General features: G+C 36.7%; 3 protein-coding genes across 7 annotated transcripts; all 3 read right to left on the bottom strand.

Annotated features, from left to right (window-relative positions):
* Positions 1–11,783: 11,783 nt before the first annotated feature.
* Positions 11,784–14,945, bottom strand: LOC135622056 (receptor-like protein EIX2). Its single transcript, XM_065123690.1, has 2 exons — positions 13,163–14,945; positions 11,784–12,649 (listed from the first exon to the last, which is right to left on the bottom strand). The coding sequence occupies exons 1-2, from the start codon at positions 14,943–14,945 to the stop codon at positions 11,784–11,786; spliced, it is 2,649 nt and encodes an 882-aa protein (XP_064979762.1).
* A 4,549-nt stretch (positions 14,946–19,494) lies between these two features.
* LOC135623478 (probable leucine-rich repeat receptor-like protein kinase At1g35710) lies at positions 19,495–25,173 on the bottom strand. 5 transcript variants are annotated; one of them, XM_065126498.1, is made up of 3 exons: positions 20,943–25,173; positions 20,150–20,260; positions 19,495–20,037 (listed from the first exon to the last, which is right to left on the bottom strand). In XM_065126498.1, exon 1 carries the CDS (start codon positions 25,069–25,071, stop codon positions 22,717–22,719), a length of 2,355 nt encoding a protein of 784 aa, XP_064982570.1. In that variant the 5' UTR covers positions 25,072–25,173; the 3' UTR covers positions 19,495–20,037; positions 20,150–20,260; positions 20,943–22,716. The 5 variants fall into 5 exon arrangements, with proteins under 5 accessions (XP_064982570.1, XP_064982568.1, XP_064982569.1 ...); XM_065126496.1 differs by having other exon boundaries at positions 20,150–20,658; XM_065126497.1 differs by having other exon boundaries at positions 20,150–20,417; positions 20,527–25,173.
* Positions 19,673–21,795, bottom strand: LOC135622057 (receptor-like protein EIX2). The gene is made up of 5 exons (XM_065123691.1): positions 21,334–21,795; positions 20,527–20,651; positions 20,311–20,417; positions 20,150–20,260; positions 19,673–20,037 (listed from the first exon to the last, which is right to left on the bottom strand). Exons 1-5 carry the CDS (start codon positions 21,793–21,795, stop codon positions 19,673–19,675), a joined length of 1,170 nt encoding a protein of 389 aa, XP_064979763.1.
* Positions 25,174–26,764: the final 1,591 nt, after the last annotated feature.

The raw sequence follows: 26,764 nt of genomic DNA on the forward strand, positions 1-26,764 counted from the left end.
AGGGGCATTCATGTAAGAGGTGTTTTCTTATAGAAGAATTAGGAGTTGTAAGGGAATAGGAGTCTTGACTAGGAGTCCTATTAGGAGTTGGTTAGAAGTAAGAGTCTTAAGTAGGAGTCCTATTAGGAGTTAGGGTTTAGAAGCCCTATAAATAGCCATGTATTCTTTCTCTTTTCTTAAGCAATAGATGAATTTTTTCTGCAGCCTTTGAGCAGCAACTTGGAGGGAGGAACCCCTATAGAGTTCCAAGGAGGCCGATTCCCTAAAGAGATCAACCCCAAGTTTAGAATCTATAAGGGTTTTATCACCTGGTATCAGAGCAGCATTCTTGGCATCTCGCTGCCCTTCCACTGCCATCCATGATACCCTCCACAACCACCCAAAGCAATTCCCACAATTGCTTAAAAGATCGTCGTCGAATTCCGCCATCATCTCCACCACCACGGATCATCCTTTGATCTCCCCGTGAATTGCAACAGGTTCTGGTTTCCTACCTTAATACTGCTGCAATTTAGTTATCCTTATTCAAAAATCTAAAAAAAAAAATTGTTCCTATATTGCTGCATAAACCTTTCGTCACAAAGTTTTCATCTCTACGACGAAAGATACATTGCAGAATTCCAACCGCATAGTACCATATGTTTGATCTTGCTACTATGCTTTTTCTATCCAAATTTCTATGAAATTTTTATGATATCTTTGACACTTCCTAACAGCAGATTTCCCTTTGGTTTTTTCAAAAAATTCTCAAAATAAACCATTGATCTTTTATGTCAAATCTGCTATACTTGAAAATCTGCACCGTAAAATTTCAACTGCATAGCACTGTTTGTTTGATCTTGATACTACATTGTTTCTATCCAAATCTCGACGAAAGTTTTATGATAGCTTTGAAACTTCCTAACAGTGGATTTCCCTTTGGTTTCATCAAAAAATTCTCAATATAAACCACTAATCTTTTACGTCCAATCTACTATACCTAAAAATCTATGCTGCAGAAAATTTCAGCCGCATATTGTTGCCTTAACTCATCTATTTGCAATCTTTTTTGAATGAAATTTCTTATACACTTCATAGATCATCTTGGCTTCCATCTAAGATTGATCTATTAAGAAATTCATCTCTAAAAACGATTTTATGTTGCTGCAAATTTTTGTCGTATCCCGTTGAAATTTTTCGACGAGAATTCTACAATCGTAACTTGCACCAATTTTCTTGCTGTTATGTTACCGAAATTTTCTTGATTAAATTAGATATCCTTGCTGTCATATAAACTGTGATTTTGCTATCAATTTCCTCCTCAATTCTCTCAAGTTTTTGGTGGAAATTACGTCGAGAAACCGTTGTTTCTTCGACGATAATTCTACTCTTACAAGACAGCACATACTTGCTGCAACTTCCACTAATTTCTATCAAACCTTTGCTACCATCTACCACAGATCCAAAACATTCATCCATAGCCCTAAAACTCCACTAAACCACACCCTCAAACTGCACCCAAAATAGCCCCAAAACAAGCCTAAATCATAGCTTACATCCATCGATCCACCAATCCTTTCGACCATCACTTCTCTCAACTATACATGCCTTTAACCTGACAACAAAAGAGAGATCTTAACATCATAGATTTGGAGGCATATACTATGGCATCTAAGGAGGCAATCAATGCTAAATTCGAAGCCTTGGAGGCGCGAATGAGGGATAAGATTTGGACGCTCTTTACCGAACTCAGATTGGGCCGACCACTAAGCCCGAAAAAATCATATCACGAAGAGAGCTTTGCCCAATCGCACTAGGCTCGAAGTGATGAGTTCCAAGGGAGGGGAGGCTCTATAACTGAACCCAACTATCCATGCATGAGAGTGGACTTCCCTAGATGGGTAGAAGGAGACCCGATTGGTTGGATCTCGCGTGCGGAGCGATATTTTCAGTGCCACAAAACCGCGGATGCATCTATGAAAATTGTAGCTATACATCTTAAAGGGGATGCTATACAGTGGTTTGACTAGTTTGAACATACTTATGGAGTCCTTTCATGGCAACAATTCAAAGAAGGACTGTTGATCCGCTTCAGACCAACCGATTACGAGAATATTGATGGACAACTAGCAAAGATCCGACAAACTTCCACCATTCAGGAGTACCAAACCAGGTTTGAAAGGTTATCTAATCAAACTCATGATTGGTCTCAAACACAGCTATTGAGAACCTTCATTGAGGGCTTGAAGCCGGAGATCCGAAGAGAAGTTAAAGCGCGACAACCGTATACGCTTATGACAGCCATCTCTTTCGCACGACATCAAGAGGAGCAATTGAACCATGAAGCTCAGAGGACTAGGGTCGCTCCTCAACTAGTGATATTGAAGCCCTCAGCCCCCCCTACTATTGACCAAGTCCCTACACCAAAGAGGTTAATAAGAGAAGAGCTTCGGGAGCGATATGCGAAGGGGTTATGTTGGCATTGTGACGAGCCGTGGAGCCGTGAGCATCGCTGTAGTAAAGGGAGACTTCTTATGATTGAACCAATAGAAGAAGAGGTCATTGAACATCCAGAAGAGATCCTTGAACATGAAAAAGAAGATGCAGAAGAAGAGCCACAACCGACTGAAGTTACGGTACATGCACTAGCCGGCTACTCAAACCCGCAAACGATGAAAGTTGGAGGCCTTCTCAAACAACAACCGATCACTGTTCTCATCGACACGGGCAGTTCTAATAACTTTCTAAATAGTAAGGTTACTATCCAGATGGCCTTACCTATTGAGAATTGCAGCAGGTTTGATGTTAAGGTCGTCGACGGACGGATTTTGAATTGTGATCGTAGGCGCCCGTAGGAGAAACTATTGCTACAGGACCAAGAGATAATTGCAGATTTCTTCCTTCTCCCTCTTGATGATCATGAGGCCATGCTTATAATTAAATGGTTGACGATATTAGGTGATATTTCTTAGAATTTTATGCAACTAATTATGAAATTTTACAGTAAGGAGAAACAGGTGATACTGAACGGGAAACGTGAGGGCGACATAACGATGATTTGCACACAACAAATGAAGAAGGTTTTGCATAAAACATGCAGCGGCCTTTTAGTACAACTTGAGCAGCAAACTAAGGGAGAGCCAATAGAATTTGAAGATCCAAACCTACTTCCTTTGCTTGCTGAATTTTCAGATATATTTGACGAACCGCACAACCTATCTCTTACCAGTCGGCATAATCATTATATAACGATTCTTTCAGGCAAACCTCCAGCAAATACTCGGCCATATCAGTATCTACATCTACAGAAGGATAAAATAGAAAGGATTTTAAAAGAGATGCTTGAAACAAGAGTTATTCGACCAAGTTGCAACCTCTACTTTTCACCGGTGCTACTTGTACACAAGAAGGACGGAACATAGCGAATATGCATTGATTACGGAGCTCTCAATGGCATAACCATCAAGAACAAATACCTTATTCCAATAGCAGATGAATTGCTAGATGAAAGGGAGTACAAATCTTCACAAAGCTGGACCTTCGATCCGGGTATTATCAAATACGAGTGTATGAAGAAGTCATACCGAAAACCGCCTTTCGAACACACAACGACCACTACGAATTTTTACTTTCTTCAACAAAAGGTGAAATATCTTGGGCATATCATGTCAGAGGAAGGTGTGACAGTGGACCCCTTCAAAATTGAAGCAATGCAAAACTGGCCTGCCCCGAGGAACATAAAATTGCTACATGGCTTTTTGGGTTTAATAGGCTACTACCGTAAGTTCGTGAAAAACTATGGAAAGATCAGTGCACCACTTACTTCCTTACTGGAAAAAGATGTCTTCCAATGGTCGGACAGAGCCTCCACTGCCTTCGACAAACTTAAGGCAGCCATAACGACGACGCCGGTGCTAGCGCTACCATATTTCAACCGACCCTTCATCATTAAGGCCGATGCATCTGGAGACAGAATGGGAGACATTCTAATGCAAGATGGTCGCCATTATGCACGTAGCAACGAGGTGGAGATCGTACTGGATTAGGCGATACTTTCAAATCAAGACCGACCATAAAAGTCTAAAATATCTCTTAGAGCATAAGATATCTTCCCCCGAGCAACAAAAATGGGTAACAAAACTTCTTGGATTTGATTATGAAATAACTTACAAAAGGTGGAAAGAGAATATTGTTGCAGATGCGCTTTCGTAGCTACTTGAGCAAGCTGAATTTTCAGTCGTTTTACTTCCAACCAGCGACTTCCTTGAGGATATTAAGATTGAATGGCAGGAAGATTCGGAGACCAGTAAGATACAAAAAAAATTAGAGGAAGCACCAAGCTCCGTGGCTCATTACAATCGGGACTCAAAAGAATTATGCTATAAGGGACGCATTGTGCTTGTGACAAATTCTACTTGCATCTTCAAGAGCAGATTTTGAACAAAGTTATTCCATATGCATGGTACTAAATTGAAAAGGAGTACGACATATCACCCACAAACCAACAGTCAGACGGAAGTTTTAAATAGGTGCTTGGAGACAGCCCAAAGCCACCCATCAAATATAACTATCCAAAGAGAACTCCAGACCCAGCCAAGTGCCATTATTAATCGACGGATCGTAACTCGACGACGACGACCCACTAATGAAGTGCTAATATAGTGGGCAAACCTACCAATAGAAGATGCCACTTGGGAGAACTATGACGACTTAAAGATCAAATTCCCAAAATTCACGAATCATCAGCCTCGAGGACAAGGCTGATTTGAAGAGGGCGGGTCTGTTAGGACTCTAGCTTGGAGAGTCCTAATTGAGAGGGATATTCATGTAAAACTGTTAAGACTCTAGCTAGGAGAGTCCTAACTGAGAGGGACATTCTGTTAGGACTCTAGCTAGGAGAGTCCTAATTGTGAGGGACATTCTGTTAGGACTCTAGCTAGGAGAGTCCTAATTGAGAGGGGCATTCATGTAAGAGGTGTTTTCTTATAGAAGAATTAGGAGTTGTAAAGGAATAGGAGTCTTGACTAGGAGTCCTATTAGGAGTTGGTTAGAAGTAAGAGTCTTAAGTAGGAGTCCTATTATGAGTTAGGGTTTAGAAGCCTTATAAATAGCCATGTATTCCTTCTCTTTTCTTAAGCAATAGATGAATCTTTTCTGCAGTCTTTGAGCAACAACTTAAAGGGAGGAACCCCTATAGAGTTCCAAGGAGGCCGATCCCCTAAAGAGATCAACCCCAAGTTTAGAATCTGCAAGGGTTCTATCACAATTCTTCATCCGAAATCTTTTTAAAAGTTTATCAATATAGGTTTCTTGTGATAGACCTAAAATGCCTCGAGGTCTATCTCTATGGATCTTAATGCCAATGACATAAGATGCTTCACCCATATCCTTCATGTCAAAATTTTTAGAAAGGAATTGTTTCACCTCATGCAACAAACCCTTATCGTTGGTTGCAAGCAAAATATCATCTACGTATAAAACAAGGAAACATATTTTACTCCCACTAACCTTCTGGTATATGCATTGATCCATGGGATTTTCAACAAATCCGAATGAAGAAATCACTTCATGAAATTTAAAATACCATTGGCGGGAGGCTTGTTTTAAGCCGTATATAGACTTCCTAAGCTTGCAAACCAAGTGTTCACCAACACTAGAGGAGGAACCTTCAGGTTGTTTCATATAAACCTCTTCCTCTAGATCTCCATTAAGAAATATCGTTTTCACATCCATTTGTTGCAATTCAAGGTCAAAATGAGCAACTAATGCCAAAATCATACGTATAGAATCTTTCTTAGATACAGGAGAAAACGTCTTCGTATAATCGATTCCCTCTTTTTGAGTAAATCCCTTTGCAACAAGTCTTGCCTTGTATCTCTCAATGTTGCCTAATGAATCTTTCTTAGTTTTAAAGATCCATTTGCAACCAATAGCCTTTGCTTCATTAGGCACCTCTACAAGATCCCAGACTTTATTGCTCATCATGGAATTCATCTCTTCTTTCATGGCATCATGCCACAAATTTGACTCTTTACAACTCATGTCTTGTGAAAATGTTTCAGGATCATTTTTGGCTCCAATATTATAATCAGATTCTTGTAGATATATAACATAATCACTAGGAATTGCTGATCTTTTATTTATAGTAGATCTTCTTAATGTTGTACCAATGGTTCCTTGAGGAACTTATGGTTCAACTAGTTGTTCAGGAGCTTGTTGTAATTCCTAAACTGCTTGATCTATTAGAATACTATCAACAACTTATGGAATTTCAATGATTGGTTGTTCAGCACTAGTTTGTACTTGAGGAGTGCTATAAACTATAACCAATCTATCATTTGATGTGGAAGGTTGAGATTTTATATGATCATGTGCGGAAACTATGTTCTTGATATGATCGCTCCCACTAATCACATCATCCTCAAGAAATTTAACGTTTCTTGATTCCACAATCCTAGTTGTATGAGATGGACAATAGAATCTGTAACCTTTGGACTTTTCGGCATATTCAATGAAATACCCACTAACAGTCCTCAGGTCCAGTTTCTTCTCTTGTGGATTATATACCCTGACTTCAGACGGACATCCCCAAATGCGCATATGTCGCAAACTCAATTTCCAACCTTTCCATAATTCAAATGATGTCTTTTGGACAGCCTTAGTTGGAACTCGGTTTAATATATACACAGCCGTCTTTAGTGCTTCAGTCCACAAGAACTTAGGAAGACTGGAGTTGCTAAGCATACTCCGCACCATGTCTAATAAGGTTCGGTTTCTTCTTTCTGCAACATCATTCTGGTCTGGAGAACTAGGCATAGTGTATTGGGCAATAATCTCATGTTCTTGAAGAAACTTAGCAAAAGGACCAGGTGCTTGTCCATTTTCAGTATATCTATCATAATATTCTCTACCCCGATTTGATCTCACAATTTTAATTTGCTTACCACATTGGTTCTCAACTTCAGCCTTAAAGACTTTGAAGGTATCCAATGCTTCATTTTTGTTATGAAGCAAATATATATACATATATCGTGAGTAATCATCTATAAAAGAGATGAAGTATTTCTGACCATGTATGTCCATGTCTGGACAACATATATCAGTATGAATTATCTCTAATAAGTCTGAACTCCTATTAGCACCCTTTTTGGACTTATTGGTCTGCTTTCCCTTAATACAGTCCACACAAGTCTTAAAATTAGTAAAATCAAGAGTACTAAGTACTCCATCTTTAACTAATCTTTTAATTCTCTCTATGGAGATATGTCCTAATCTCCGATGCCATAATATAGAGGAGTCCTCATTAATATTACACCTCTTAATGCCAGCGTGAACATGCATTGAACTTTGAGTATTATCATTTTGTAATAAAATACGGTAAAGACCATCAGACAAAATACCATTCCCAACACAATCAAATTTATGTAATAAACAAAATGATGTGTCTTTAAAATTAAAGGAATACCCAAATGGTACGAGTCTGGAAACAGAAATTAAGTTTCGTGAGAAACTTGGTACATAAAATGTTCTTTCCAATTTTAAAACAAAACCACTACTTAAAGTTAAAATGCATGTTCCAATTGCTTCCACATGTGAGCTCATCTTATTTCCTGATAAGATGCTTTGCTCACTTCCCACTGGCTTCCTTAGGTTTTGCATACCCTGCAAAGAGTTTGCAATATGAATTGTTGATCTAGAGTCAATCCACCAGGTGTTAATATTAACATTGACCATATTAGAGTCATAACATACATACGAGGTTAGTTTACCTTTCTTTTCAAGCCATTGTTGGAATTTCGTGCATTCCTTCTTCATGTGTCCCTTTCTTTTACAAAAGAAACACCTTACTTCTTTCTTGATATCAGCTTGGGGTGGTATTTTACCTTTTCCCTGTTGATGAGCTTTATGATTGGCTTGATGTTTGTCAGTTTTGTTTTTCCCTCGAGTGGTTACTACCAATGCCCTCTCACCCAATTTCATCACTAGCCTCTCTTCTTCTTGAACACACATAGTCATTAATTTATTGATTGACCATTTGTCCTTATGTGTATTGTATGAAATTTTAAAAGGGCTATATTAAGGTGGAAGGGTGTTCAGAATATAGTGCACCAAGAAGGATTCTGACATATTAATCTCAAGTTTCTTAAGTTGAGCCACAATATCTCGCATTTGCATTATGTGCTCACTCACACCCTTTATGTTGGTGAGTCTAAGGGATAAAAATTTCATAATAAGGGTACTTGCTAGTGCCTTATCCGAAGTGACGAATTGTTCATCAATAGCTTTTAGCAAGTCTCGGACATTTTCATGCTGGTCAACAGAACCACGTATGCCAGCAGTCATCTTAGTTTTGATAAACATCACGCTGAGCCGATTGGATCGCTCCCATCGCTCATATAACGTGATCTCAATTGAAGTGCTGGTATTAGTGACTATAGGTGGTTCGTCTTTCCTGATAGCATAATCGATATCCATCCACCCTAAATGGAGGAGAACCCTCTCCTTCCATATCTTATAGTTATCACCATTAAGTTCAGGAATATCACATCGAATATCAGAGAAATTAACAGTTTGAGAAACTGCATACTTATGTCAAAATTTGAAGCTTAATAGACTAAATTACATGTTTTACCAATGTGAAACATGCCAAAAATATGAATCTCATGATATAAAAATTGCCTGTGGGCTAAATTCTTAATTCAAATAGATTCATATGGTCTTTATGATAAAACTATCAAATTATATTCCAATTCATAATCCCTGTGGGTAAATTATGAAAATAATATGATATTTTATCCCGATTAATTATATTAAATATAATAAAAGATCCTGTGGGATAACAATTATTATATGAAATATAATCAGTCACAATATGATGTCTAATTACTTATGTGATCCTTATTTGAACTTTATATATAATTTTAATTAATTAAGGATGCTGTGGCTAATTCTTAATTAATTAAGATTATATGGATCACTAGACATTTTAAACATAAAAAATTTGCTCATAAGCATAATTTAATATAACTAAATATGCATACATAATATGAGCATTTTACCAACTAAAATGTTGAAAATGATATTTCCTCATGATTTTCAATAAAATATATCAAGAAGTTTCCAAGAAGAAACCAAAATCAAATCATTTTCATGGTATAAAAAATGAAAACTCTTTCGTATCAAGGTAGAGGTCAAAAGGGCTCTGATACCAAATGTTAGAAATGACTTAAACCAACTTGACGCATAGATAAGTGGTTCCGACATTGTCACAATATATTGTAGGAGTAGAGTTGATGTTGATACCAAGTTTCTTGAAGAGATTAATGACCCAATTGAGTTCTGCAACAGCGGTGGCAATGGCATGGTATTCAGCATCAGTTGTAGAACGTGCAACTGTCTATGCAGTAGTGCAGCAGTTCTGCAGTTGCAAGATTGCGTCGGCTCTGCTTCTGCAGGAAAAGACAGAGGAAGGGCAGTAGTAAAGAATGCCGCTGGCGCAGGGAGGAGAAGAGGACGTGGCATGGTGGCCCTTGTTCAGCTTCGAAGGAGGCCAACGCACCGATCTTAGAGGACGTCAGTGGAAAACACTACACTACTTTGAGATGGAGTCGCGGTTCACGAGACAATAGGAGAAGTAGCCGAGATTCGGTGGAGTCCGACGGGGAGACGGATCTACTTCGAGATGTTTAGAAGTGGCCTTCACGACGATTGCTCTGATACCGTGATAGAAATAAAATAGAAAAAAGAATATTATATTGATTGATTATATTTGAAACAATAGATTCAAGTGGCTTAGGAAGTTGAGAGATGAAAAGCTGGAAGGAATATCTCCTGTGAGATTGTTCATTGATAAGTCAAGTGATTCCAGTTGTTCCATGGAACCAATCTTTTCTGGAATAGCTCCTGTCAAATGATTGTTGGATAAGTTGAGAAAGTGCAATCCGTGAAGTTTCGTAAGCTCTTTTGGGATCTCGCCGGAAAGATTATTGTTTGATAGGTCTATGCTTGTTACAAGTGACAGAATTGTGGTGTATTGGATGTCATATCCTTTTGCTGTTATTACTATGCTCTCGCCGTAGTAACCACCATCAACAAGATCAAGCAACAAGATCAAGATCAAGCAATAATACTATTATCATGATCCCTCCTTCGACTTAAGAAAAAATTATGACCTCGCAATACTCATATATTTTGCAAAGAAAATAATACTATTATCATGATCCCATTATAATTTTTCATTTTTTTACATAGGTCATAAAAATGGAAAAAAAAATAATAAGGAAGAAAATAAAATCACATCAAGATGATTCAATATGTTTTATTTGGTCAACTTTTGGTAAAATAAGCTTCTAGAATTGTATTATAAAATAATCTTTCTTCTTTATATATCATGTCCTTCCTATCTTATAAGATGATAATTCGTATTATCTTTTATTTTATTTATATTTTTCTTATTTATTGATAATCTAGAAAATAAGATTATAAATATGTAAGATATTACCTGTCAAATGATTGTTGGACAAGTTAAGATATTGTATACCTGTAGAGATATCCGAGAACCAAGCTGGAACTTTGCCCGCGGGTCCAACCCCAGATAGTTGAAGGCTTCTCAAATTAGTTTGGGTTCGAATTCAAGTAGAAAATTTAGTTTCTATACGACAGAAGCTCATGTCAATAAATGAAGCATCAAAAGAGAGAAGCCAATTATCGGGTATAATCACATTGAAGGAGTTATATGATACGTCTAAATGTTCCAAGTTTGTGAACCGGGAAAAGTGTGCTTTAGTGATGTCGCCTTCTGGAGAGTTTGAGGAGAGGTCCAACCTGTACATTCCAGAAAATTGACCCAAATTAGATGGAAATAATGCCATTAAATTTGTTGCCCTCCATACGTAACTATGACAAGGCTGCTCCTCCACTACTACTCGACGAACCATCAACTACATCTGCAAGCTCTCCATTGAAATTGTTAGAATTCAGACGCAGATCAGTTAAGCTGCACAAGCCACCTAAAGTCCTCGGCATCTGCCCTGCTAAGTGGTTGATCTGATATATCCAAGAACTGCAAGAGGTCGAGTTTGCCAATTGTTTCTGGTGGTTGCCCGGTAATAGAGTCATGAGACAGATGTAAAACCTGCATACTTTGAAGATTGCCAATGTGTGCAAGGTTGCTAGCATTAGTGAGCCATCTTAGAATACTTGCATTACTTTAGTTCTAATAACCAGAGAGATCGAGCATGACAATGGATGTCAACAGAAGACTACTAAAAGCTACAAAAATTGCCAACAGAAGCTGCCATATAAAATAACACAAAGAAAAGCATGTGTCGTCATCCAATTAACGAGGCAATGTATCGAAAGGAAAGCGATAACAGAACGACGGAAGATAAAAAAGTATTTGAAGAGATTAGAAGGAATGCATACATGATGGTTTTCATGAGGCCAAAGGCTATCATCGACGATACTTCTTCCTTCTTTATTCTGACACCATTGCATGAAGATTACATACAGCATTATTTGAAAGCAGCTTGCGACCTCGAGATGTAACAATAAGCTCTTCAGCATACTTCTTTCTGCTCGATTATAATGTCATAAAGACAACGGTAGGGATGACTGACTTGAACATATTGATTAGAACGACGGTAGATGAAGTTTTTGAACTGATTAGAACAAATACATACATACTAATGAAGCAAATGGCCATCAACTGCGATACCCTTTCCTTCTTTATTCTGACAACATTACACCATAACATATGAGCTGGAATTACTAACTGGAAAGCAACTTGAGACCTCCTTAAGATGTCACAGTAAACTCTTCAGTTCTTGCCACCGATGGATCAAGTCACTCTTTGCTGTTTGGACTTTTAACGTTGCACATCCGACAGCCAACTGCACGTAGCACCAATTGCAAGCCTCGTCGATTAATCGGAAGAAAGCAGTCCTTATGCTCTGTTTCATGATCATTGTGCCTATAAAACTCCAAAAACCAACCACAAAACCCATGACGTTGCCGATAATTTCCCACACTGTTTCAAGCCTGTCACCGTTTTTCTCTTCCTGTTCATGAGGTGGACTTTGATAAGCTTCATCACCAGGGCACTCTGGCAGCGGCGTACCACAAAGGTATTCATTACCATCATAGATCGACAGGTCGCCAAGAAAGGTCGACATTTGACCACCGGCTGTTGGGATTCTTCCTGACAAGTTATTGTGAGAGAGATTCAAGTGGCTTAGGAAGGTGAGAGATGATAAGCTGGAAGGAATATCTCCGGTGAGATTGTTCATTGACAAATCCAGTGATTCCAGTTGTTCCATGGAACCAATCTTTTCTGGAATGGTTCCTCTCAAATGATTCTTAGATAAGTTCAAGAAAAGCAATCCATGAAGGTTTGTTAGCTCTCTTGGGATCTCGCCGGAAAGATTATTATTTGATAGGTCTATGCTTGTTACAAGTGAGAGAATTGTGGTGTATTGGATGTCAAATCCTTTTACCGTTATTACTATGCTCTCAACATAGTAACTACCAGCGTCAAGATGAAGCAATGACGTAGTATCATGTTGCATCTCAACCATAGCCCTACAATTTCCCAGAGATGAAGGTATGCTACCAGAAAGATTGTTGGAAGAAAGATCCAAAACCTGAAGAGAAGTAAGATTTGCTATATGCACTGGAATGGGACCATAAAATAGGTTTGACTTCAAACAAAGAACTCTCAAGGATAAAAGGTTTTCTCCCACCCATGTTGGTATTTCATCATACAAATTATTTTCACCGAGACCAAGAGTAACTAATTGTTCACAATGTTTCAGGAATGAAGGAAATCTTCCAGATAGGTTGTTGTGGTTCAAATGCAGGGACTGTAGAGAAGTTGGAAAGGATTTATGGCAAGTTGGGACTTCCCCAGATAAATTATTGTTCGATAGGTCGAGGACTTGGAGATAATTAAAATTACAGAAAAAGGAAGGAAAACTGCCGTTGATATTATTATGAGATAAAGATAAAATTGCAAGATTCGAGGTATTTGCAAAACTCAATGGAATGGGTCCGACAAATGAGTTATTAGAGAGATCGATCACTTCATTCGCAACAGCAGAGGGTAGTGGGCCATTTAAGTTATTGGAACTCAAGTTAAGATTCGATAAACCCTTTGAGAAATCCAAAAACCAAGTCGGAAGGTTACCTGAGAGTCCAACTCCAGATAAAGAAAGTTGTTCCAAACGTGTTTGTGTATGAATCCAAGCAGGAAATTTGGTCTCCATATGACATGAGTCCATAAAAATACTGTAGGCATTAAAAGGTGGAAGCCAATCATTAGGTAAGATCACATTCAAGGAGTTGTAAGAAATGTCCAATAAGGTTAAATTGATGAGTTTGAAAAAATGTGCTTCGGTGATGTTGCCTTTCAGTGAATTTGAGGAGAGGTCCAATTCACTTAATGTAGATAATTGACCCATACTTACAGGGACAATTCCACTCAAATTGTTATATGATACATTCAAATATTCCAAGTTGTAGAGTCTGTCGAAGGTCTCTGGCATCTGCCCAGCAATAAAATTTTCAGATAAATCTAGATATAGTATATTTTGGAGATTCCCAATACTTTCTGGTATCTGTCCTGAAATTTTATTTCCCGACAATCTCAATCTCTCTAAGTTGATGATATTACCAAAAGTCATCGGTATTCCTCCGGTTATACTGTTGTAAGAGAGATCCAAGTATTCTAAATTGGTGAGATTATCCATGATTTGTGGAATTTCTCCAGCAATATGATTGGATCTCAAACTTAAATATCTCAAGCTGCTTGTGAAAATTTTCACCATTTTTGAAATATCTCCATTGAGCTCGTTACCATCTAATGCAAGGTACTCCACGGAGCCAAGACTCCATAAGATTTGTGTAATATCTCCACTTAATGAATTTCCACTCAAATCCAAATGCTTTAAGCTCTTGCTCACATTCATTACTATTCCAAGAATTTCTCCTTTGATACCATTGTATTGCAAATTAAATTCTTTCAAATTACTCAGAGCTCCCAGAGTGATTTGTAGTGACTCGATATCGACACCTTTGCAGCTAGCAAGATCGAGATATACAAGGCTGCTAGCATGAGAGAGCCATCTTAGAATTGTTGTATTCAAGTTCAAATATCCAGAAATATCCAACTTGACAATTGAAGTCAGATTAAAAGGGAACGAAGGAGATGGAACATATGGGAGGTTTGCCCACTTCAAGTGCAATACTTTAAGACTATGGATTGAATTAACTTGATGAAGCCAATTAGTTGCTTTAGAGAGGTTGACAAAACTCATATCAACATATTTTAGAGAAGAAATTCGGGAAAGCCAATCAAGGTCATCAGCTCGTAGATCACTAAGTCTACATCCTTTGATATCGAGGTAGTGTAGGTTGGAGAGGTTCCCCAGTTGAGGAGGTATTAGTCCATCAAACATAGCATTGGATAGGTTAAGATATTCCAAGTGCATAAATGAAGCAATCATGAGAGGCACGTTTGCGCCGAAAAAGTTATTCATGCTCAAATCCAGATGTTTCAGATACTTCAGATCATGCAAAGCAGGATTTACCTTGCTCGCACCCATCCCTTCCAGCATGAAGCAAATGTCATCCTCGTCATCCCAATCGTCTGTGAGAGGATAGCGGAGGTCGAGCTTGATGACATGGTTGGTGGTGTTGTCGCAGGCCACTCCTCTCCAACGACAACAATCTTCACCGATCCAAGAAGAGAACCTTTCGTTGGAGTCGTACATATCAGATCTAATGGCAAGGAGAGCTCTCCTCTCACTCTCGATGCAGCTTCTCCTCTCCGTCCCGAGACGATCATCATGATCGTCTCTGACATGGCCGAGACAACAAGAGATGACTCCAAAGCTCATAATTACGGCTATGAGTACGATGACATGCTTTGGAAAAATAGATTCACCCTTGCAGCCACCGTTAGCAGCCATTTGAGTAAACTTTCAGCGATGAGGAAGTTGAAGGTGTGAGGTTGGAAGGTGGCTCCATACACACATTTATTATAGAATGACAATGAACGGTACTTGAGGACTGATCAATCTCAACGATCGGTGTCGTTGACATGATGTTCCCGCACTCCAACGTTTATTGACGTGATAAGTGGTTTGGAATGGGCTGGCGAATCTTCCTCGTTGATTCTTCCAACCATAATGATGAGGCTCATTGTGAAGGATGTGACATACGAAATAAAAGTTTCCTTTATATGATAATTGTGGTTATGAGGTCTTTACACTCTGAAGCATTTGTGGTATGGTTACAATACAAGTCAAAGTCAAACAGATATTTATCTTGTATCTCTTGAATGGTAGTAGTGATATGTTCTAATGAGATGATAAATGGATTGAATTTTTGGATCTTCCTAGCACACAGTGTCAAGAAATGTCACTGTCAATGTTTCATATGTGTGGGTTTTCCTATTCGTAATTTCATGTTCGTTTTTTTTGAAGTAGACAACTTTCATTGAATTAGAAATAAATTATACAATTATTTGTAAATATATATATATATATATAGTTTTTTTAGAAAATAAAAATAAATCTTTTAAAAAAATATTCTCTTCTCAAGTATTCAATCATTAGAGTGACTTTGCCATGATTTTTGGATAGAAAGAAGTGTGATTGAGACATGAGAAAAAGAATCAGCGCATGATTCCAACATTTAAGTTGAGGAGGATCCAAACTTCCATCCTTCCAAAAATATAATATCATCCTTAACTAATTATTTCTTAATTAGTTGACTATTGTAAGTGTTCCAATGTACGCACTAAGAGTCATGACTAAAGGTGACACAATCAACATTGGAATAACATTAATCAATGCATGTCAATTGGATTTTCATAGCCCCACTTTGACATGTCGCGTTGAGAATTCTAGTGACGTGTTGCGTGGTTTGACGGGGGATGAAATGAAACTAGCGAGTCTTTGTGCAGAAAGTCTCAAAAGTTGATTTTATCTTTTGAGCATTTCTTGATGTCCCATTCTAACTCATCCCGTCAAGGGGGCAGAGAGAGAGATCACTGTTTTCTTATCGAGCATGCGCACCTTCCTCTCTCTTTCCTTCTGTTTGTTTTTTATTTGTCTTCTTTAATGTATAAGTAATAAGTATATACGTTTCGATTTTTATTGGATACGTATAAGTAATATTTTGATAGAACATTGTATCTCATTTATTTTTCGACTTCTCGTATTTCCATAATTTATTGAGTGAATTTTTTCATGTCATATAATGTTGGCAATCCTAAAGAAATACCTAATAAATAAGGGAATTGGGTGAAGATAGATAATAAATAAAAAAATAAAAGAGAGAAAAAAAAATCTGATTTATAAAAATATTAATTTAAGGGGGAGGGATTTGAAATATTCTTGTGACTTACGTTGTTGAAATATACAAATCTTTATTGTAAATTAGTTTTAGAGAGGAGAAAAGAGGAACGAATGTAGATGATAGTTTTGGACTCGTTAAGTCTAATGAACCAATGGAATGATTTGGAGAAGAAATTTTTTTTTTAATACTAAAGGGATGAACGCTTTGTTTTATTCTCTAGATAAAAATGAATTCAATCGGATTTTTATTTCACATTTGGCACTCTTGAAATCACACATGAAGGTACTAATAAAATTAAAGATTCAAAAATTAATCTTTTAATTTATAATTTTGAATTATTTCGTATGAAGCTAATATTTTAAGTCAAGCGAAACTATTGTTGATATGTATACATGTTTTATGGATGTCATCAATAGTTTAAAAGTTCTTGACAAATATTTTTCTAATCTAAAATTATGAACTCATATTACTCATATGTTTTATAAAAAATAATACTATTATCATGATCCCATTATAATTCTCAGTTTTTTACATAGGTAAAAAAAAATGAAAACAAAGTAATTAACAAAAAAGAAAATGAAATTGCATCAAGATGATTCAATATGTTTTACTTGGTCATATTTTGATAAAACAAGCTTCTAGAATTGTATTATAAAATAATTTCCTTCTTTATATATCATGTTCTTCCTTTCTTATAAGATGATAATTCTTTTTGTCTTTTCTTTTATTTATGTTTTTCTTCTTATTTACTGACAATCTTGAAATAAGATCATAAATATGCAGGATATTGTCATGTGAAAATACAAATATATCAATTGAACCCGAACTTGAATTAACTATCAATTCAAATGATTTTAGTAGGTCTTTTTTATTTTCACATATGGCAAATGTGGCCTGATTTCCACCGTGTGAAATTCAATGATACTGGCATAAATCATGGATTGAGATATAGGAAAAGAATCAATTGTAAATTTATTAACTGGTTATATGTATATATACATATATATGTATATATATATGTATATGTATATGTATATATATATATATTTATATGTATATATTTATATGTATATATATGTATATGTATATTATAACTAATCAATCAATCTCAAGTACCCCAGTGAGGTTCTCACACTCCAACATTTAACCAATACAGTCATGACTTTATGAACGAGTTGGAATGAGATTGACAAATCTTCCTTGTTGACTCTTAAAATCTTAATTGGGATATGAAATATGATTGTGACTATATCTCAGGACTAGTTCTTGGTATGAGGTTTTTCAACTCTAAGATATTTATGGTGTGGTTACAATGAAAGTCAAAGTCAAGTAAATATCTATGTTTGTTTGATGGAAGTCAAAGTCAAAGTCAAGTCAAGTCAAACTCCATTGATTTATCTTCTTAACGTATCATATCAAGTGAACAAGAAATGTACGGTTATACTTGCATCTTTTCCTATATGTACTTTCATATTTAATTAATTTTTATTTATATAAAAAAATTAAGTTTTTAGAAAATAATTTTAGTATCGACCCTGTCCTTTAGCACACACAAATGGAACCACCAATAATAATAATAATAATAATAATAATAATAATAATAATAATAATAATAATAATAATAATAATAATAATAATGATCTCTTCTCATATATTTAATCATCTTCGGGTTAGGTTTCCCATAGTTATTTGATTAATTAATGGAAAAAAAGTGATTGAGATATAAGGGAAAAAAAATAGATGATTCTAATATATAAGTTGGGAAGGGTTCAAACTATAATTCTATGGTGGTTTGAAGGAGGGAGCTAGAGTGAATCAGACGAGTCTTCCTGCAAATAAGTCTCGGAAGTTGATGTCGTCTATAATCCTCTCTTGATGTTTTAACTCGCTCGATCGAGGGGGAAAGAGAGAGTCCACTGTTTGATTGCCTAGCATGCCGATCCTCCTCTCTCTTGCCTATTGTCTGCTTTATCTTTATCCTCATTAATACATAATTAATATGTATATCTATTTTTATTTTTATCGGATATGTACAAATAATATTTTGATAGGACCACTACAACTCATGCATTGACTAAATTTTTTTTATATGTCATACACCAAAAGAGAATTCTTAATATATGAGAGAATTGGATGGGGTGGACAGTAAAAAGGAAAGAAACTAAAATGGAGAGGAAACCAAATATTTTGATTTTTAGAAATATTAGTTCAAGTAATAAAAAATACATAAAATAAAATTCAATTTTGTGAAGGAATAATAAATGTACAAATAAAATACCCAATCGTCATGAATCACGACTTAAATAACGTATATGATTGCAATTTATAGCTTTATTTTAAGAACTTGATGCCTTGTTAATTTTTAGTAACACTGGAAATGTTTGGATGTGAAATATTATTCTTATGGATATTATAATGCTGGAAATTAAACTAAATTAAACATTATCCAATTAATATAAATAGTTCCGATGTCCGATTGACAGACAATTTGACCATATTACATCATTGATGTCTATTGAACCTAAAATAATAGTCGACATAAGCTGCCAAAAAAACATATAGGAAATGAAAGAAAATAAAAAAAAAAGAATAATAATCTTTCCTAAGCAAATAAGAACTGTAACATTCATGCAAGGTTTGAATTAATATAAATATTGCTGCAAAACAGATAATGACTCGATGATTTACTGTAACATTCATTCAAAGAGACTTAAACATTTACATTAACAGCTAAAAAAAGAGATAAAGATTGAAAGTAGACTAATAACTAGTATTGCATTGGTAAGAATGGAAAGAGCTGAACGATATATACTTCAGGATTGAGCTTTTAAATTGCATTATATGAGTCCTGATCACTTAATGTTCTATGCAAAATGGCTACAAAAGCATATCATTTAAGATTGATGTGCTTACAGAGAATTGATATCTTAGATTGATGTCCTGTCATTCTGAATCATTCGGTGATAATAGTTGCATGACATGTGGTTTTGCGGAGAAGTTTACGCCTCCATGACGCTCAACGAGGGAGCTGCAATTAAAGATAGAGAAATGGGCCTCTGCTTCACACGAACTTAAGATAGTGTCTGAGCTGCTAAGGTAATATGTATATCGCAATTGTTTGAAGCTTTAAAGCTCCAGAATGATCACAGTTGGACATGCACAATATACCGAAACTATACTAATAACATAACATCATAATACATAGAACACCAGAAACTGTCCAGTCCTTTTGCTGATAGCATTACATGATAAAACATATGGGCGACTTGGTGGAAAGGACCGTATGATCTCAAGCTGTAATAGTAAATGTGCCACCCAAGTTTCCTGCGACAGTTCATGCGGTACTTCTCGATTTGGACTTCAGCCTTGCAAACCTTACTGCCAACTGCACGAAGACCCAATCACCAGTCTTGTCTGTCAAACGGAAGAGAGCAACCCTTAGAGACTGTTTCATGATCATTATGCCAAAACAACTCCAAAACCCCACCACGAATCCCATGACGATGCTTGTAATTTCTAATACACCTTCAAGCTCGCCATCACTGTCTTCTTCTCCTTCTTCAATTGCTGCAGGAGGTAGGCTTCGATAAGCAACATCTCCAGGGCACACAGGCAGTGGCGTACCACAAAGGTCTTTGTTGCCAACATGGATTGAGGGGTCATTTAACGTGGACAATTGATTGCTTGTTGGAATGCTTCCTGACAAGTTGTTGTAAGGTGAGACTCGAGTGGCTCAGGAAGGTGAGAGTAGAAAAGCTACGAAGAATATTTCCTGTCAAATGATTGTCGGACGAGCTAAGATATTGTATACCTGTAGACATATCCGAGAACCAAGCTGGAACTTTGCCCGCGAGTCCAACTCCAGATAGTTGAAGGCTTCTCAAATTAGTTTGGCTTCGAATCCAAGTAGGAAATTTAGTTCCTATATGACAGAAACTCATGTCAATAAATGAAGCATCAAAAGGGGGAAACCAATTTGAAGGAGCTGTAAGATATGTCCAAATTTTCCAAGCTGAAGGAGCTGGGAAAAGTGTGCTTCAGTGATGTCGCCTTCTAGTGAGTTTGAGGAGAGGTCCAACCTGTACATTCCAGAAAATTGACCCAAATTATATGGAATAATGCCATTAAATTTGTTGCCCTCAATACTTAAGTATGACAAGGCTGCTCCTCCAGTACAACTCGACAAACCTAAAGTCCTCGGCATCTGCCCTGATAAGTGGTTGATCTGATATATCCAAGAACTGCAAGAGGTCGAGTTTGCCAATTGTTTCTGGTGGTTGCCCGGTTACAGAGTTACGAGACAGATGTAAAACCTGCAGACTTTGAAGATTGCCAATGTGTGCAAGGCTGCTAGCATTAGTGAGCCTTCTTAGAATACATGCATTACTTGAGTTCTAATAACCACAGAGATCGAGCATGGCCATGGATGTCAACAGAAGACTACTAAAAGCTACAAAAATTGCCAACAGAAGCTGCCATATAAAATAACACAAAGAAAAGCATGTGTCGACATCAAATTAACGAGGCAATGTATCGAAAGGAAAGCGATAACAGAACGACGGAAGATAAAAAAGTATTTGAAGAGATTAGAAGGAATGCAGTACTTGATACTTCTTCCTTCTTTATTCTGACAGCATTGCATGATGATTACATACAACATTACTTGAAAGCAGCTTGCGACCTCAAGATGTAACAATAAGCTCTTCAGCATACTTCTTTCTGCTTTACTATAATGTCATAAAGACAACGGTAGGGACGACTGATTTGAACATATTGATTAGAACGACGGATGATGAAGTTTTTGAACTGATTAGAACAAATACATACATACTAATGAAGCAAAAGGCCATCAACTGCGATACCCTTTCCTTCTTTATTCTGACAACATTACACCATAACATACGAGCTGGAATTACTAACTGGAAAAGCAACTTGAGACCTCCTTAAGATGTAACAGTAAACTCTTTAGTTCTTGCCACCGATGGATCAAGTCACACTTTGCTGTTTGGACTTTAACCTTGCACATCCGACTGCCAAATGCACGTAGCACCAATCGTAGGCCTTGTCGAAAACTCGAAAGAAAGCCATCCTTATGCTCTGTTTCATGATCATTGTTCCAACAAAACTCCAAAAACCAACCACAAAACCCATGACCGTGCTGGTAATTTCCCACACTGTTTCAAGCCTGTCACCGTTTTTCTCTTCGTGTTCATGAGGTGGACTTTGATGATCTGCATCACCAGGGCACTCTGGCAGTGGCGTACCACAAAGGTATTCATTACCATCATAGATCGACGCGTTGAAGGTCGACATTTGACCACCGGCTGTTGGAATTCTTCCTGACAAGTTGTTGTGAGAGAGATTCAAGTGGCTTAGGAAGGTGAGAGATGATAAGCTGGAAGGAATATCTCCTGTGAGATTGTTCATCGATAAGTCAAGTGATTCCAGTTGTTCCATGGAACCAATCTTTTCTGGAATGGTTCCTCTCAAATGATTCTTGGATAAGTTCAAAAAAAGCAATCCATGAAGGTTTGTTAGCTCTCTTGGGATCTCGCCGGAAAGATTATTGTTTGATAGGTCTATGCTTGTTACAAGTGAGAGAATTGTGGTGTATTGGATGTCATATCCTTTGGCTGTTATTACTATGCTCTCGCTATAGGAACCGCTAACATTAAAAAGATTAAGCAATGATGTAGTGTCATGTTGTATCTCAACCATAGCACTACAATTTCCTAGAGACGAAGGAATGCTACCAGAAAGATGGTTGGAAGAAAGATCCAAAACCTGAAGAGAAGTGAGATTTGCTATGTGCACTGGAATGGTACCATAAAATAGGTTTGACTTCAAACTAAGAACTCTCAAGGATAAAAGGTTTTCTCCCACCCATGTTGGTATTTCATCAAACAAATTATTTTCAGCGAGATCAAGGGTAACCAATTGTTCACAATGTTTCAAGAAGGAAGGAAATCTTCCAGAGAGGTTGTTGTGGTTCAGATGCAAGGACTGTAGAGAAGTTGGGAATGATTTATGACATGTTGGGATTTCTCCAGATAAATTATTGTTTGATAGGTCCAGGATTTTCAGATAATTTAGATTGCAGAAAAAGGGAGAAAAACTGCCATTGATATTGTTATGAGATAAAGATAAAATTTGAAGGTTAGAGGCATTTGCAAAACTCAACGGAATGGGTCCAACAAATGAGTTATTGGAGAGATCGATCATTTGATATGGAGCAGAGGGTAGTGGGCCATTCAAGTTATTAGAACTCAAGTTAAGACTCCACAAACCTTTTGAGAAATCTGAAAACCAAGTTGGAAGGTGGCCTAAGAGTCCAACTCCAGATAAAGAAAGATCTATCAAATTTGTTTGTGTCTGAATTCAAGCTGGAAATTTAGTTCCCATATGACATGAGCTCATAATAATACTTTGGGCATTAAAAGGTGGAAGCCAATCATTGGATAGGATCACATCCAAGGAGTTGTTAGATATGTCCAAATTGACTAAATTGGTGAGTTTGGAAAAGTGTGCTTCGGTGATGTTGCCTTCGAGCAAATTTGAGGAGATGTCCAATCCATATAATGCAGATAATTGACCAATACTTGAGGGGACAATCCCACTCAAATTATTAGCCCTAATAAATATATCTAAACCGGCTCTCTGGTTACAATCTGGTAAAGCATCGATCAAATCTGTTAGCTCTCCACCAATAGGGTTAATGGACAAATCTATAGAACTCAAATTGCATAGTTTATTTAGAGTCCCAGATACTAACTTTGTCAAGTGATTATATGATACATCCAAGCTTTGTAAGTTGTAGAGTCTGTTGAAAGTCTCTGGTATCTGTCCACTAAAAAAATTATCAGATAAATCTAACCATTGTATATTTCGGAGATTCCCAATAATTTCTGGTATTTGTCCAGAAATCTTATTTCCCCATAATCTCAAGCTCTCCAAGTTGATAAGATCACCAATAGTCATTGGTATAGCTCCAGTAATATTATTGTCTGAGAGATCCAAATATTTCAAATTGGTGAGATTCCCAATAATTTCTGGTATTTGTCCTGAAATCTTATTTCCCCATAATCTCAAGCTCTCCAAGTTGATAAGATCACCGATAGCCATCGGTATAGCTCCAGTAATATTATTGTACGAGAGATCCAAATATTTCAAATTGGTGAGATTCCCAATAATTTCTGGTATTTGTCCTGAAATATTATTGTACGAGAGATCCAAATATTTCAAATTGGTGAAATTTCCAATAGTTTTTTGTATTTGTCTTGAAAAATTATTTCCTTGTAATATCAAACTTTTCAAGTTGATGAGATCACAAAAAGCCATTAGTATACCTTCTGTAATATTGGTGTACGAGAGATCCAAGTATTCCAAATTAGTGAGATTCTTTATTTTTTGTGGAATTTCTCCAGTAATGTGACTGAATTTCAAACTTAAATATTGTAAGCTGTTCGGAGCATTTTTCACCATTTCTAGAATATCTCCATCCAAATTGTTATCATCTAATGCAAGGTACTCCAAGGAGCCAAGGCTCCTCAAGATTTGTCCAATATCTCCGCTTAATGAATTCCCACTTAAATCCAAATGCTTCAACCTGCTGCTCACATTCATTAGCATTCCAAAAGGGCTAAGGCTCCTCAAGATTTGTCCCATATCTCCACTTAATGAATTCCAACTTAAATCCAGATACTTCAAGCTCCTGCTCACATTCATTATCATTCCAAAAATTTCTCCTTCGAGACTATTGTCTAGCAAATATAATTCTTTCAAATTACTCAGAGCTCCGAGAGTGACTTGTAGTGACTCAATATCGATACCACTACAAGAAGAAAGATCAAGATATGCAAGGCTGCTAGCATGAGAGAGCCATCTTAGAATTGTTGTGTTCAAGTTGGAATAACCAGAGAGATCCAGCTTTACGATTGAAGTCAAATTAAATGGGGGCGGAGGAGCTGGAATATACGGGAGGCTTGCCCACTCCAAGCGCAATACTTCAAGACTGGGAATTGAATTAACTTGGTGAAGCCAATTAGTTGCTTTAGAGAGGTTGACAGAACTCATATCAACATGTATTAGAGACGGAATTCGGGAGAGCCAATCAAGGTCATCAGCTCGTCGATCAATATGTCCACATCCTCCAAGATCGAGGAAGTGTAACTTAGAGAGATTCCCCAGTTGAGGAGGTATTAGTCCACCAAACATGGCATTGGATAGGTTAAGATATTCCAAATGCACAAGTGAAGCAATCATGTGGGGAATGTGGGAGCCAAAGAAATTATTCATGCTCAAATCCAGATATTTCAAATGCTTCAGATCACGCAAAGCGGGATTTACCTTACTCGCACCCATCTCATACAGCAAGTAGCAAATGTTAACCCCATCATCCCAATCGTCTGTGTAGGAGTAAGGATAGTGGAGGTCGAGTTTGATGACATGGCTGGTGGTGTTGTCGCAGGCCACTCCTCTCCAACGACAGCAATCTTCACCGATCCAAGTAGAGAATATTTCGCCAGAGTCATACATGTCGGATCTGATGTCTAGGAGAGCTCTCCTCTCGCTCTCTATGCAGCTTCCCCCCTTCGCCCCGAGATGGCCATCATGATCCCCCCCGCCATGGCCGAGACAACAGGAGATGACTCCAAAGCTCATAATTACGGCCGTGAGCATAGTGACATGCTTTGAGCAAATAGATTTGCCCTTGCAGCCACCGCTAGCAGCCATTGAAGTAAGCTTTCAGAGATGATCGAAGTTTGAGGTGTGAAGTTGGAAGGTGGCTCCATACATACATTTATAGAATGACACTGAACGTTCCTCGAGGGCTGATCGATCTCAAAGACCGGTGTTGTTGACATACCCGTTCCCGAACTCCAACATTTATTGACGAGATAAATGGTTTGGAATGGGCAGGCGAATCTTCCTCGATGTTTCTTGCAATCCTTACAGTTGAACAACGATGTGATCATTACTAATCAGTAATTGGACCGACGAGTCAATCTGATAGAATGAATAATTAATATAAATATCTAAAATTATACATATATATATATGTTTTAAATATGAATAATTATTATCTGAGAATATTATAATAAAGCAACAGAGTCCAAGTCATCGAGGTCATTTAAATTAAATCTTTTGTTGTTAACATTCTAAAAAGGTGGAAATGAGTTGTGGAATGACCACAGTTAAGCACAGTATTTTATAGATTTTTTATACTATAAATTTTGTTTAATTTGGATATATCTCAAAAATAATTATTGTGGGTATAAGGTCATTGCACTCTGAAGCATTTGTGATGTGATTATGATACAAGTCAAAGTCAAACAAATATCAATCTTTTATCTCTTGGAGAGTAATGATGACCTGTTCTAATAAGGTGATAAATGGATTGATATTTTAGATCCTTTTCCTAACGTGGCAAAGTGGACAAGAATTGTCTATCAATGTATCATATATGTGGGTTTTCCTATTTGTAATTTCAGGTTCAATTTTTTTTTTAAATAGACAACTTTCGTTGAATTAGAAAAAACATGTTTGATTATTTGTACATATAAAAAAGTATTTTTTTAGAAAATAAAAATAAATTTTTTTTAAAAAAAAAATCTCTTCTCAAATATTCAATTTTTAGAGTGATTTTTGGATCAATCAAAGAAAGAAGAGTGATTGAGGTTTGAGAAAAAGAATCAACGAATGATTTCAACATTGAAGTTGAGGAGGATCCAAACTTCCATCTATCAAATATATAAAAAAAAAAAAATCCATCCTCAACCAAGTGTTTCCTAATTAGTTGACCAGTCAATAGGGGTTACTTTTGCTCAATTATATCATTGCAAGTATTGCAATGTACACATTAAGAGTTATGACTAAATATGGCACAATCAATATTGGAATAACATACATCAGGTCATGGCAATTGGGTTTTCATACCCCACTAGACATGTCGTGCTGAGAAGTCTCGTGACGTTCTGAGCGGTTTGATGGGAGATGGAATAAAACTAATGAGTCTAAATCTCAGAAATTAATTTTGTCTTTTGATCATTACTTGATGTCTCATTCTAGCTCAACCCCTTAAGGGGGAACGAGAGAGGTCACTGTTTACTTGTCTAGCATGAGCATCTTCCTCTCTTTTTTTCTTTTTTTATCTTTATTGATGCATAACTATTAAGAATATTCATTTCTATTTTTATTAGATAGGTATAAATAATATTTTGATAGAACGCTTCTATTTATCGACTTCTACTAAATTATTTTCATATCATATGACGAGGCAATCTTAAAGAAATGCTTAATATATAAGGGAGTTGGGTGAGGATAGATAATAAATAAGAAAATAAAATAGAGAGAGAAAATAAGAAAAATCTAATTTATAAAAATACTAATTTAAGGAGGAGAACTTTGAAATATTCTTTTGACTTAC

This window comes from Musa acuminata, chromosome BXJ2-9 (assembly GCF_036884655.1).
Source record: "Musa acuminata AAA Group cultivar baxijiao chromosome BXJ2-9, Cavendish_Baxijiao_AAA, whole genome shotgun sequence".
NCBI lineage: Eukaryota > Viridiplantae > Streptophyta > Magnoliopsida > Zingiberales > Musaceae > Musa > Musa acuminata.

What these genes read in the sequence shown, in the direction of transcription:
- LOC135622056 (XM_065123690.1), bottom strand. Translation starts at nt 14,945, where the DNA reads ATGGCTGCTAACGGTGGCTGCAAGGGTGAATCTATTTTTCCAAAGCAT. An exon ending in ATCTGGAGTTGGACTCTCAG is followed by an intron (nt 12,650 to 13,162) that starts GTAACCTTCCGA and finishes GTCCCATTCCAG; the next exon opens with TGCATATAGCAAATCTTACT.
- LOC135622057 (XM_065123691.1), bottom strand. Translation starts at nt 21,795, where the DNA reads ATGGAACAACTGGAATCACTTGACTTATCGATGAACAATCTCACAGGA. An exon ending in TAAAGTCCAAACAGCAAAGT is followed by an intron (nt 20,652 to 21,333) that starts GTGACTTGATCC and finishes CAAAGTCTGCAG; the next exon opens with GTTTTACATCTGTCTCGTAA. An exon ending in CTTACAGCTCCTTCAAATTG is followed by an intron (nt 20,261 to 20,310) that starts GTTTCCCCCTTT and finishes TCTGTCATATAG; the next exon opens with GAACTAAATTTCCTACTTGG.
- LOC135623478 (XM_065126498.1), bottom strand. Translation starts at nt 25,071, where the DNA reads ATGGCTGCTAGCGGTGGCTGCAAGGGCAAATCTATTTGCTCAAAGCAT.